The following is a 14,840-nucleotide window of genomic DNA, read 5'->3' as shown; positions in this document are numbered from 1 at the left end:
CGCCGGGTGCTCTGTAAAGCTGTATGTATTCTGTATATGCGCCACTCAGCCAATCCATCCCGGCAGGCGATGCGCTCTGTTGATGACTAGAGCCTGCTCGGATTGGAGTAACAACCTCCTGCCAATCAGAGCAGGCTACATTATGTAGCCTGCTCGGATTGGCAGGAGGTTGTTACTCCAATCCTAGCAGGCTCTGTAGTCATTAACAGAGTGCATCGCCCGCTGGGATTTCCTGAGCAGCGCATATACAGAATACATTCAGCTTTACAGAGCACCCGGCAGGCTACGGCCTCGTTTTTTTTAAACAACGCATTACTATCGTCTTATATGCCCAGCCGCCTTATATGACGGCAAATATGGTATCTGTCTTTGCGCTGCATAACACTCCCAGCATATACCGGGTTCTCTGTGGGAGCTCCGAGTCTCGTACCAATGATCAGGACCCAGAACTCCCATTTGATCCAAGTCAGTGCCAGGGTTAGCATTTGGGTCTGGTAAGGGCCAAAGGGCAAGGTCAGGGTTAGCATATTTTGGGTAGGGAATCGACCAATAATGTTTTTTTGGTGTCGATAAGACACTAATATTTCGGCCACCTCTCCTGCCGTTAGCCGATATTTTGTACATTTAAACCTTTAAACATAAAAATTGTATGCACAAATCTGGTATAAACTGAACATATTAATGTTTATTAAAATTAAACATTAAGGGCTCGATCTTCACACCATACCTCCATGAAAACTGATGGTGGAGAAAAAAAAAAAAAAAAAAAACATACAAATTTCAAACCGGACATCTGTCTGCAGTGCACCATGGTGTGATGAACGAGGCCTGGCTGGCTCTTGCTGTGGGTGGGTGGGTGGCTGGCATGTCCATCCAAGTCTTGAGGCAAGGGAGGCCTGTCAGACTCCGTTAGGCCCAAAAAGGCTTCTGGGCCCCAAAAAGACGGCCGCGGCCCATGGAGACCAAAATCATCAATATTAGTCTAGTTTGTGACCGATACCGATTTACTGATTTTTCGGAAAATGCAGATGTCGGCCCGCAATAATCGGCCATCCCAAGAATCGGTCGTTCCCTAATTTTGGCCAGGATTTTTTTTTTTTTAATAAAGCATTTAAATTGGTGTCAGTGTTAGGCAGGATAGAGATATCGATATATCCATCTCTCTCTATACTAATATATATATATATATATAAATAAATATAAAATAGAGTATAGTGGCTGTCTCAGGCTCTCAGTGGCTCGCTGAGACAGGTATCGCTCCAGGTACCTGGCGGGTCCAGACTTTGTCATGATGATGCGGTGCCTGGACTTCAGTCCGCTCTCTGCCGAAACCGGGTCACAGGAATGCAATACAAAATTGCACTTATTTGTACCCGTAGTACAGCCCAGGAACAATAGTTTGCACATACACACACACACACACATTATATATATATATAATTTTTTTTATTTTTTATTAATTAAATATCCCCAAAAAAGATTATAACATTTCTTCAGCAGTTAAGGTCAATATGTATTCTTCTACATATTTTTGGTAAAGATAAAACATAAAAATCCCAATAAGCGTATATTGATTGGTTTGCACAAAAGTTAAAAGCATCTACAAACTATGGGACATATTTATGGATTATGTTATTTTTTTGTACTAGTAATGGGGCGATTAGCGACTTATAGCGAGACTCAAATCTGACACCTGCAACTTGACACTTTGGGGACCAGTGACACGAATACAGTGATCAGTGCTAAAAGTATAGGAAAGAGGACCCCCTTGCTTTGAAGGCAACACGCACACACAAAAGAAGAATAAAAAATATATTTATTGTTGGATATAAAATTTGTGATGGTCTCTAAAAATAATGCTTTATGACATTTTAGCAGATTTGGCAATCTCTCATTGAAGTTCCAGGTATAGCCTGGCGGTTTTATATTTGGATAGGAGGAGGAATAGTCTAGAAATCCCTGTCATGTTTTTATTGCTGCCTGTGCCCGCGACAGCTGCTGTGTGTTTTCCTGGAAGAGCCGTTTCCGCAAACCAGAGTGATACAATGCAAGCATGCATCTCGCTAATGGACGAGAGTAAGTGGACGATCGATGTAGTAGTCAGCACTAATACAGCAATTGCCATGAACTTCTGGGTCCTGTGCCGAGCGGCTGCCCCTCTGCACACTGACCACAGGGGGTACTGCCACCATTCACAGAACAACTTTTTCAATGATTGGACGAGGGGGACAAGGTGGAGATTGTGACATGCCTTCCAATCAGAAAAAGCCTTGTATTCATTAAAAAAAAAAAAAAAAATTGTATTATTATTATAATAATAATAAAGACAATGGCCCGGATTCAAAGAGATTTGCCCCTTTTTTACGGAGGCACAGGGCAGCGTTTTTGCCCTGCGCCCCCCCCGCAAATTATCTGCGCTGCGCGCGATTCACGGAGCAGTAGCTCCGTAAATTGCGTGTGCGCTCTTTAAAATTGTCCTGCGTAAGGGCGCCTAATGTAAATGATCCCGTAGGGGGCGGGAATCATTTAAGTTAGGCGCGCTCCCGCGCCGAGCGCATGCTCCGTCGGGAAACTTTCCCGACGTGCATTGCGGCAAATGACGTCGCAAGGACGTCATTTGCTTCCAAGTGAACGTGAATGGCGTCCAGCGCCATTCACGAATCACTTACGCAAACGATGTGAAATTCAATTTTGGCGACGCGGGAACGACGGGTATCCTTTAGCATTGGCTGCCCCTACTATTAGAAGGGGCAGCCTTACGCTAAACACGCCGTACGGAAACGACGTAACTTGCGTACGCAGGGCTCGCGCAACATTGTGAATCGGTGTTAGTATGCAATTTGCATACTATACACTGAGCACAATGGGAGCGCCCCCTAGCGGCCATCGCAAGAATGCAGCCTAAAATATGCGTGGCATAAGAGCCTTATGCCACGCAGATTTTAGGCTGCAGTCGGCGTTACAAGGTTCCTGAATCAGGAGCATTCGTAACGCCGGCGCAAGTCAGCAATTGCGCTGCGTAACTATGGTTACGCAGGCGCAATTGCTCTCTGAATCCGGGCCAAGGCGTTCGGTGTATGGCAGCAGTGCCAAGCAAGTTGCACAAACAAAAATACAGGACCTCATGACTACAAATTCTCCAACAGTCCTGTAGATCACCACTTTTCTGCTCCAACACACACACACACACACACACACACACACACACACACACAACACACACACACACACAACACACACACTTCTGGGAAGAATAAGGCACTTTTTTTATGCACTTCCACCCACCAGGCTCAGTGCTTAAGACTCACAGTTGCTGCTGCCATCCCAGCTGTTTGGGCTGCTACTGAAGAGCTTTTCCTGGCATTTCTGAAGCCTTCTGTACCACACGATGTACGCACTAAAGACTTGTTGTCAAAGCTTGTGATCTGAAGATGTGTGCTGCAACATAGAAGAAGTATACATTACATGTATGTACATCCATTGAACATGCAGACTGGAAAAATTACAGCAAATGAATTATTAACAACGTGATTGTAAACTCTTCCATATACCCAGTAAAGTGACTGGCCTTGGAGATAAAAAATGAATTTACACAGCATTTCTCATCTCCAGAAGGCACGCAGGTCTCTGAGATCACAAACACAATTCAAAAGCATAGAGCAGGGTGCTGAGTGTAATATGAGATCTGAGTGGAGGGAATGGACACACCCCTCTACACTGTGTCATAGGGAAACATGCACAGCTGAGGTTGTTGATCACTTGCTGTGCGTTGAATGGCGGGGGCCAATCTCCAAGGATAGTCTGGTGTCTAGCAGAGGTCAGGGGTATTAAAACGCAATTTCATTGTGGGCCACATCAGTATTATGGTTTCCCTCAAAAGGCCAGTATGTATCTGTATGACTATATACATTAATCCAGGGCTTTTTTTTCTTAGCGAATAGGTGCAGGAACTCAACCACATACCACCCCAAAGTTCAGGGTGTGCTGTGTACATAGTGCAGGGTTCAGAGGCACACTGTGTAAAGAGTGCAGAGTTCAGGGGTGCGCTCCATACAGTGCAGGGTTTAGTGGTGTGCAGGTTAAGCCCTCTGTCACAGGCTGCCCACATCTTACTTCCACCCCTCCTTGGCTCTGACCTCTACGCCACTCTTTCCCCATCTCCCACCTCTGCACAAATCTCCCTTCACAGCCCTCATCTCACCAATACCCCCCCCCCCCCGAAGCTACCTCACATCTCGGCCACCCCACCCAGCTCTGGTACCTTCCGGCAGTGTAGGTGGCTCTGCCTCCCTCTCACTTGCAGGGAGATCACTGGTCGGCAGCTGTGCACGGTTTGGGATCACATTGCAGCTTACCACTTGATGCCCCATCCCACCAAGAGTGCAGGATAGGCAAGGATCTGCGAGAGCCACCGGGAGGAAAGCTGTCCTGATAAACACACAAGGCTTCTGTGGTTACAAGCGACAATGGTGAGCAGATGACGAAAGCCGAAGGTGGCAGACCAGAGGTCCACCACATTCTGGCTGAAAAAGAAGCCCTGGGTACGAAGGCCACATGAAATTGCCTAGGCCCTAGGGCATGGGTGCTCAACCTGTGGCTCTCCAGCTGTTGCAGAACTTCAAGTCCCATCATGCCTCTGCCTTTGGGAGTCATGCTTGTAACAGTCAGTAGCTTGCAATGCCTCATGGGAATTGTAGTTCTGAAACAGCTGGAGAGCCACAGGTTGAGAACCCATGCCCTAGGGGGTCAGATTCGGCCCACAGGCCTTTTTTTTTTTTTGCATAGCCTGTCAGAAGCAACTCGTTCAGATAGCAGAGGAATGATAGAGGAGACCACACTCGGCAACTTGGATAGAGGCAAGTACACACTATAGAAGGATATGCTTTATTAATTTTTCATTTCACTCCAGGAATTCAGCCACTTTCTAAAATGAGCTCGCTTACCATGGGTTAGGTCCAACAGGGTGCCTGCCACCTCGTGGACTCATCTCTTTCATTTACCTCGGAAAATTTTACTAAGTGATGGGAGTACAGCTATCACTATACATCTGGCATTTTGATAGGAGAGAAGCTTCCTTCTCATAGCCAAGCCCCTGCCCACCTCTCCACTCTGCTGTCCATTTACAGAAGGAGTTGTATTTTGGGAATGGATTCACAGAATACAAAGCACTCCGTGATAGGGCAGGAGGAGGGGAGGTGTGAGCACAGTGGCTGCATGTGACTTTGCAGCTGCAGGAGCCAAGACCAGAATGTCCAACATCCGAAAGTATAGCAATGCCTATGCTCACCATAAATCAGGAGGTGGCAGGAGCCTCTCTGGACTTGATCCTTAATATTCCAGAACATTTCTAGAAAGTTGCTGAATTGCTGGAATTCATTTTTAAAGGAATCTATAACTTCACTAGGGATAGCAATGGTATAAAAACACAGGGCCATAGCAAAAATAAAGAGAAATTATTACCATGTAATTATATAAAAAAGAAGTATGGGATACAAATAAAAACAAAATAAAATAGCACACTTAGGCCGCGTACACACGATCAGTCCATCCAATGAGAATGGTCTGAAGGACCGTTGTCATCGGTTAACCGATGAAGCTGACTGATGGTCTGATGTGCCTACACACCATAGGTTAAATAACCGATCGTGTCAGAGCGCGGTGACGTAAAACACAACGACGTGCTGAAAAAAATGAAGTTCAATGCTTCCAAGCATGTGCGGGTTTTTAACCGATGCTTTTGCATACCAACGATCGGTTTTGACCTATCGGTTAAATTTTATAGCAAGTTCTAATTTTTTTGACCGAAGGTTAACTGACCAATGTTGCCCACACACGATCGGTTTGGACCGATGAAACGGTCCTTCAGTTCGTTTTCAGCGGTTTTGACCGATCGTGTGTACGCGGCCATACACACCTAACCTATGTAAATGCAGCTGCATCATCAGTTTGATGCTGTCTCCCCACCGGGGGCTGAGCAATCAAAGACGGCTGATTGCTCAGTTCTCAGGTCCCCTCTGAGCATAGAGCAGTGACTGTAAGTTACCGCTCTATACTCTGTCCCTCCAGGGCTCACCAGAGCACCAGGCTGTGCAGGGGTTGGGGTCATCTGGCTCAGGCTCTCAGCGTTGTGCAGCCAGCTGCTGGTCAATAATCTGGGTAGATCACGACATTGTCAGGAACCCTGCAGAGCCTGGACCGGCTCTGTGATTTCAGCCGACTTTAGCCCATTGTCAACTGAATCTGGGTCGCAGGAAAGCAGAACTAAGTGCACTCCTGTGGCCTACAGGAGAAGTAAGGCAAAAAAAAAGCTTTGCCCATATATCTCCTTTAAAGCGGAAGTAAACCCATCAATAAAACAGTTTCATTTCCGGCATGTGCCGGAAATGTAACACTCCCATTGGTTGTGCTCCCAACCAAACTGTCAAACCGTCCAACGGCTGGTCTCATAACTGATCACATGTGCAGCATCATGGCAGTTGAAGATTAAAACAGAGAAAAAGATGGCAGCTTCCTTGGCTGAAACCGATAGGCATACAGTTAAAGTGGAAGTAAACCCTCCTAACAGTTACAATAATCACAGAATGAATTTTCTAATTCCAGTATAGATCCATGTGTGACTGGTTCTCTTTAACGATTAGATCAATCCTCCACCAATTCAACATTTGATGAAAGGACCGTGCAAGGAGCAGTTCTGAACTTCCATGAAGAAAACAGAGCTGGGACCCATTATTTTTCTTTCCCGAATCTCATTGTTTTGTTCTGCATTTCAATTAAACACTTTAGTTATTCCATCGGCAGCTCACGCTGTGCGGCACGCAGGGAGGCAGCCCGTTCCCCCGTTCCTCTCCAGCATGGCAGGCGGCATTACATAGCAGGACATGGCAAGACAAATGCATTACAGCTGCTTGCAATTCAAACAATATTGATTGCTATTCATTAGGTACCTTTCACTTAACTGGCGTGTGGCGAGCGGGCCCAGAAGGACCAACCCCGGCGCTCAGCTTGAGGCTGATGACTGAGATGGCAGCCATGTGTTTACTGAACGCCGCTGTCTCCCATCATTGTGACAATGTGAGACTCTCCCCCACTACATCATATAGAGTGACATAGGGTGGGCTCCTAACCAAGAACACAGTTTGAAGGAAAAATAGACCCCGTCTTTCCAAATACAGAAAGCCTGACAATCAGTAACCCCTTGTTGACCCAAGATCAGATAAGTTTATGAACATCCTGGAGGTTCAAGGGTTAAAGCAAGCTTATGGCGACTGCTACTGCATCCATGAGCTTGGTATCAATTTCAGTCGGCTCTCATGCAAGTGCATTGAATGGATCACTGAATTTGGGGTGGGGGGCTGGATTCCCTTGCTGTTGGTACCCCTCCGAGGGTTAAGTGCTTATTAAAGTGAAGTTTCCATCCAAAAAAATGTTTTTCATTATTGTGCTTATTAGACCTAAAAAAGTAAAGAAAAATTTTTTTTTTTTTTACTCATCTGGAAATGCCTGTTGCTATGCGGTCCCACAAAATCTGCCTTTGAATCCACCCAGGATTCTGACATCATCTCCCTCTAATGCTCCTGGGAAATGTGTGTCATCATTTCCCAGGATGCAGTGCGCTGTCAAATTATCACTCCCCATCCAAGACTTCCAGGAAGTAAGTGCTTGTAGGCTTCACAATGCCCACAAGCAAAATGACAACGGTGTAGACATAGTTTTATAAACTTTATAACTCTTTATAAACTCATAACTTTATAAATCTTTTTTGAATATCTATGTGGACCGGCGGCGGATTGTAAAATAGTAAGTGACCGGATTTATATTATAAAAACGCAGGATGAAAGGACATGCATTTAAAAAATGCTAATTGTGGTTGGAACTCCGCTTTAAGTGTAGAGGTAGAGGAATGGGTTGTAATACTGATCTTATTCCTCATTCTGGAAAGCTTCCAGCACTCCATTCTTCTCTGATACTCCAGGTTGTGGGCCCTCACATACAATGCAGGACTATTGGTTCTGCATTGTATGTGATGATGTCTTAAAGGGGTTGTAAAGGTAAAAAAATAAAAAAAAATCCCTAAATAGCTTTCTTTACCTTAGGGCAGTCCTCCTTCACTTACCTCATCCTTCCATTTTGCTTTAAAATGTCCTTATTTCTTCTGAGAAATCCTCACTTCCTGTTCTTCTGTCTGTAACTACACACAGTAATGCAAGGCTTTCTCCCTGGTGTGGAGAAAGCCTCTTGAAGGGGGGGCAAGCAGGAGTGTCAGTATGCCCACTAACACACAGCTCCTTTATCTGCAAAGTAGAGAGCGTCCTGACACTCCTGCTCACCCCAATAGGCCTTCTCCACACCAGGGAGAAAGCCTTGCATTACTGTGTGTAGTTACAGACAGAAGAACAGGAAGTGAGGATTTCTCAGAAGAAATAAGGACATTTAAAAGCAAAATGGAAGGATGAGGTAAGTGAAGGAGGACTGCACTAAAGGTAAAGATATTTAGGAAAAAATAAATAAAAAATTGTACCTTTACAACCCCTTTAATCAATGAAATGTAATGAAAGTAAACATTCTTAATTAAAACGAGCAAACAATACGAATAGCCTTATTACTACGGATAGGATAGTTTTCACTTACTTATTGTATGTGGCTTTTATATGGACAACTGGCAACTCTTCAAATTTTTTTCCATCCCATCGCAAAGTGCTGGACTCCCCAGGAATAGGCGGAAACAGGCTGTAAAATATTGTATACAGGTTTATTGTACTTCATAGCCAAATCACATTCACCTTAAGGTGGAACTTCACTCTTTCAATCAGCACTGACTTTTTTTTAGTCCTTATGCTGCTAGCATTAGTAAAATAGGTATATTATATTTATTGGTTTTATGCTTTTTTTTTTTTACCCGTCGCCTCCCCCGCCCCTTACATTTCTTCAGTTACTTCCTAGGCACAATGGATATAAAAAGTCTTCACACCCCCGTTAAGATATCAGGTTTCTGCGATGTAAAAAAAAAAAAATATATATTTTTGATAAATCCTTTCAGAACTTTTTCCCACCTTTAACCACTTAAGACCCGGTCCAAAATGCAGGTAAAGGACCCGGCCAGTTTTTGCGATTCGGCATTCGGCCGCTTTAACAGACAATTGTGCGGTCGTGCGACGTGGCTCCCAAACAAAATTGGCGTCCTTTTTTCCCCACAAATAGAGCTTTCTTTTGGTGGTATTTGATCACCTCTGCGGTTTTTATTTTTTGCACTATAAACAAAAATAGAGCGACAATTTTGAAAAAAAATGCAATAGGTTTTCCTTTTTGGTATAATAAATATCCCCCCAAAACATATAAAAAAATAAATACATTTTCCCCCAGTTTAGGCCGATACGTATTCCTTCTACCTATTTTTGAAAAAAAAAAAAAAATCGCAAGAAGCGTTTATCGATTGGTTTACGCAAATGTATAGTGTTCACAAAATAGGGGATAGTTTTATTGCATTTTTATTAAAAACATTTTTTTTTACTACCAATGGCGGCGATCAGCGATTTTTTTTCTTGACCACGACATTATGGCGGACACATCGAACAATTTTGACACATTTTTGGGACAATTGTCATTTTCACAGCAAAAAATGCTATAAAAATGCGCTGTTTACTGTGAAAAATGACAATTGCAGTTTGAGAGTTAACCACTAGGGGGCGCTGAAGGGGTTAAGTCTGACTTTGTATGTGTTTCTAACTGTAGGGGGGCGGGGCTGGACGTGTGACATCATTGATCGTGTTTCCCTATATCAGGGATCACACGATCAATGACAGCGCCACAGTAAAGAACGGGGAAGCTGTGTTTACACACAGCTCTCCTCGTTGTTCAGCTCCGGGGACCGATCGCGGGACTCCAGCGGCGATCAGGTCCGTGGCCACGGAGCTTCGGACCGGCAACGGCTGGGCACTTAAAGAGGACGTAAAGGTACGTGCTTGTGCCCAGCCGTGCCATTCTGCCGACGTATATGTGCAGGAGGCGGTCCTTAAGTGGTTAATGTGACCTATAACCTGTACAACTCAGTTGAAAAACAAACTGAAATGTTTTAGAAGGGGGAAAGTAAAAATAAAATAAAATGTGGTTGCATAAGAGTGCACACCCTCTTATAACCGGGGATGTAGCTGTGTTCAGAATTAAGAAATCACATTCAAACTCATGTTAAAGGAGTCAGTACTCACCTTCCATCATTTAAAGTGCCTCTGATTAACTCCAAATTAATTTCAGCTGTTCTAGTAGGTCAGGGCTCGACAAAATCCGGGCGCCCAGTTGCAATTGCGACAAGAAATAGTGACCTGGTGCCCGGGGAAGCTTAGGCCTGCAGAAGGCCGGAAAGCCGCGGCCTCAATTACCGGCCAGGGCGCACGGAGACACAGGATCCTGTGTCTCCGTGCGCCCCCACCTCCCTCGTCGTGCGATCACGGCTGCCCCGCGCCGGTCGGTAATTGAGGCCACGGCTTTGCGGCCTTCTGCAGGCCTAAGTTCCTTCTGTGATCTGGCGCCATCTTGTAGTGGCCGTTGGCATTACAAGTAAAACCGCAATCCAGCAATTCTAATGCGTTTTTCACTGCCATCTCCTTCCCTCTAATCAGAGCCCCCAAACATTATATATATTTTTTTATTCTAACACCCTAGAGAATAAAATTGGCGGTCATTGTAATACTGTCACACCGTATTTGCTCAGCGGTCTTACAAGCGCACTTTTTTTGGGAAAAAAAAAATACACTTTTTTTAATTAAAAAATAAGACAACAGTAAAGTTAGCCAATTTTTTTTATATTATGAAAGATAATGTTACGCTGAGTAAATTGATACCCAACATGTCACGCTTCAAAATTGCGTCCGCTCGTGGAATGGCGACAAACTTTTACCCTTTAAAATCTCCATAGGCGATCTGCATGTTTTGAGTTACGAGGAGGTCTAGGGCTAGAATTATTGCTCTCGCTCTAACATTCGCGGTAATACCTTACATCAGGGGTTGACAAATTTGCTTGGAATCTAGGAGCCAGCTAAAAAAGTTAGGTGCCAGAAAACGCGCCCTGTCCCGACGAGCTTGCGCGCAGAAGCGAACACATACGTGAGCAGCGCCCGCATATGTAAACGGTGTTCAAACCACATGTGAGGTATTGCCGCGATTGGTAGAGCGAGAGCAATAATTCTAGCACTAGACCTCCTCTGTAACTCAAAACATGCAACCTGTAGAATTTTTTAAACGTCGCCTATGGAGATTTTAAAGGGTAAAAGTTTGTCGCCATTCCACGAGCCGACGTAATTTTGAAGCGTGACATGTTGGGTATCAATTTACTCGGCGTAACCATATCTTTCATAATATTAAAAAAAAAATGGGGATAACTTTACTGTTGTCTTATTTTTTAATTAAAAAAAGTGTAATTTTTTCCCAAAAAAGTGCGCTTGTAAGACCGCTGCGCAAATACGGCGTGACAGAAAGTATTGCAACAATCGCCATTTTATTCTCTAGGGTGTTAGGATAAAAAATATATATAATGTTTGGGGGTTATAATTAGAGGGAAGAAGATGGCAGTGAAAATAGTGAAAAATTACATTAGAATTGCTGTTTAACTTGTAATGCTTAACTTGTAATACCAACGGCCACCACCAGATGGCGCCAGCTTACACATCTGGTGGTAATAACGAGTAATACCAACGGCTCACCACCAGATGGCTTAGAAGGGGGGGCAATCTGGTGCCAAGTCGCCAGGACCCTATTTCTAGTCGCCATGGCGACCTGGATTTGTCGAGCCCTGCCTTACATGTGTGGTTTGAACACCATTTTCATATGCGGGCGCTACTCATGAACGCGTTCTGCGTGCGAGCTTGGCGGGACGGGGAGCGTTTTCTGGCTCCTAACTTTTTTAGCTGGCTCCTAGATTCCAAGCAAATTTGTCAAACCGTGTAGTAGGTCTTTCCTGACATTTTCTTTGTTGCATCATATAGCAAAAGCCATGGTCCGCAGAGAGCTTCCAAGGCATCAGAGGGATATCATTGTCAGTCAGGAGAACGGTACAAAAGAGTTTCCCAGGCATTAGATATACCATGGAACACAGTGAAGACAGTCATCATCAAGCGAAGAAAATACGGCACAACAGTGACATTACCAAGAACTGGACATCCCTCCAACACTGATGAAAAGACAAGAAGAAAACTCTTCCAAAAGCGTGTGAGAAAATGTGTTCTGGTCTGATGAAACCAAGGTTGAACTTTTTGGCAACAATTCCAAGATATGTTTGGCACAAAAACAACACTGCACATTACCAAAAGAACACCATATCCACTGTGAAGCATGGTGGTGGCAGCATTAGGCTTTGGGGCTGTTTTTCTTCAGCTGGAACAGGGCCCTTACTCAAAGTAGAGGGAATTATGAACAGTTCCCAATACCAGTCAATATTATTATTATTATTATTATAATAATACAGGATTTATATAGCGCCAACAGTTTGCGCAGCGCTTTACATCAGGGAAGACAGTACAGTCACAATACAAATCAATACAGGAGGGATCAGAGGGCCCTGCTCGATAGAGCTTACAATCTAGAAATATTGCCACAAACCCTTTAGGCTTCTGCTAGAAAGCTGAACATGAAGAGGAATTTCATCTTTCAGCATGACAACGACCCAAAGCGTACATCCAAAGCAACAAAGGAATGGCTTCACCAGAAGAAGATTAAAGTTTTGGAATGTCCCAGACCTGAATCCCATTGAAAATCTGTAGGGTGATCTGAAGAGGGCTGTGCACAGGACATGTCCTCGCAATCTGACATACCTGGAGTGTTTTTATCTAAGAAGAGTGAACAAATATTGTTAAGTCAAGATGTGCCATGCTGATAGACTCATACCCAAAAAGACAGAGTGCTGTAATAACATCAAAAGGTGTTTCAACAAAGTATTAGTTTAAAGGGGTTGTAAAGGTGCAATTTTTGTTCCTAAATAGCTTCCTTTACCTTAGTGCAGTCCTCCTTCACTTACCTCATCCTTCCATTTTGCTTTTAAATGTCCTTATTTCTTCTGAGAAACCCTCACTTCCTGTTCTTCTGTCTGTAACTCCACACAGTAATGCGAGGCTTTCTCCCTGGTGTGGAGTGTCGTGCTCGCCCCCTCCCTTGGACTACAGGAGAGTCAGGACGCTCTCTACTTTGCAGATAAAGGAGCTGTGTGTTAGTGGGCGTCCCGACTCTCCTGTAGTCCAAGGGAGGGGGCGAGCACGACACTCCACACCAGGGAGAAAGCCTCGCATTACTGTGTGGAGTTACAGACAGAAGAACAGGAAGTGAGGATTTCTCAGAAGAAATAAGGACATTTAAAAGCAAAATGGAAGGATGAGGTAAGTGAAGGAGGACTGCACTAAGGTAAAGGAAGCTATTTAGGGGGGGGGGGGGGGGGAATTGTACCTTTACAGATCCTCCTCTTCTTGGATCCCTCTTCGTCTCTCCTGCCCCCCCCTCCTGTTGAGTGCCCCTCACAGGAAGCAGCTTGCTATGCTGGCACCCAAGCCACAGCTCCCTGTGTCCATTCAGACATTGAGCTGTGCCCCCCCCCCCCTTTCTCTTCTCATTGGCTGACTGATTGTCAGCAGTGGGAGCCAATGGCGCCGCTCTGCTGTCTCAGCCAAAGAGGGGAGTCCTGGGCAGTCGAGATACTTTCTGGATCAAGATGGGGTTTAGGCAAGTATTGGGGGGGGGGGGGGCCTTACACACCTAATGTTTTTAATCTTAAAAGCATAGAATGAATGAATTAAAGCAACACTAAAGGCAATTTTTTTTTTTTTAAAACAAACATGTTATACTTACCTCTACTGTGCAGCTCGTTTTGCACAGAGTGTCCCCGAACCCGGTCTTCTGGGGTCACTCTGCAGCTGTCTCGGCTCCTCCTCGCAAAAGCTTTCCACCTTCATGCGAGCGAGCTCGCACGGTGGAAAGCTTTTGCGAGCGCGCTCCCGTGACAAGCGGCCGGCATAGCCGCCGACTGTATCACTCGGCCCCACCCCCCCGCCGTGCCACGTCATCCTCTGATTGACAGCAGCGCCAGCCAATGGCTGCGCTGCTATCAATCCGTCCAGCTTAGCCAATCAACGGCCAGGCTGGGAACCGAAGAGGACCACATGGACGCGCGCGGGACTTTCGAGGGGTCAGGTAAGTAAAACGGGGGTTTGGGGGGGGCGGTACCGTCGGATGTTTTTTCACCTTAATGCATAGGTTGCATTAAGGTGAAAAAACATTTACCTTTACAACCCCTTTAAGATAAAAAAAAAATCTTCTGCCTTTACAACCACTTTAACCACTAGAGGGCCGCGCTATAGACGAAAGACGTCCACAGCGCGGCTCTCAAGTGCCGAGTGGACGTCTTTAGACATCCTGTTGTTGTGATTCCCCGTGCGCGCCGCTGGGGGAGCGCAGCGGGGAAACAACGTGCCCGGCGCATCGCTCGGGAGCCCATGCGAGTGCCTGGCAGGGCCGTGATGTCCGCCAGACACCCGCGATCGTCGGTGACACAGCAGGACGTAGATCTGTGTGTAAACACAGAGCTCCACGTGCTGTTAGGGAGAGAGGAGACCGATCTGTGTCCCTTTACATAGGGACACAGCATTGGTCACCTCCCCCAGTCAGTCCCCTCCCCCCACACAGTAAGAACACAATGAGGGAATACATTTAACCCCTTCCTCACCCCCTAGTGTTAACCCTTTCACTGCCAGTCACATTTATACAGTAATTAGTGCATTTTTATAGCACTGATCGCTGTATAAATGTGAATGATCCCAAAATTGTGTCAAAAGTGTCCGATACGTCCGCCGCAATATCGCAGGCCT

The 14,840-nt window shown here is 45.2% G+C and overlaps 1 protein-coding gene across 1 annotated transcript in view; it reads right to left on the bottom strand.

Annotated features, from left to right (window-relative positions):
- MRPS11 (mitochondrial ribosomal protein S11) overlaps positions 1 to 14,840 on the bottom strand; it is a 60,327-nt gene that overhangs the window by 32,825 nt on the left and 12,662 nt on the right. The window contains exons 3-4 of the mRNA XM_040342399.1: positions 8,629 to 8,727; positions 3,309 to 3,438 (exon numbers count right to left, since the gene is read on the bottom strand). Coding sequence (XP_040198333.1) covers positions 3,309 to 3,438; positions 8,629 to 8,727 — 229 coding nt within the window. The remainder of the gene's footprint in view (positions 1 to 3,308; positions 3,439 to 8,628; positions 8,728 to 14,840) is intronic.

This window comes from Rana temporaria, chromosome 3 (genome assembly GCF_905171775.1).
Source record: "Rana temporaria chromosome 3, aRanTem1.1, whole genome shotgun sequence".
Classification (NCBI taxonomy): domain Eukaryota; kingdom Metazoa; phylum Chordata; class Amphibia; order Anura; family Ranidae; genus Rana; species Rana temporaria.
The sequence above is the reverse complement of the archived record's forward strand: the minus strand, read 5'-3'. Positions and strand labels throughout refer to the sequence as shown.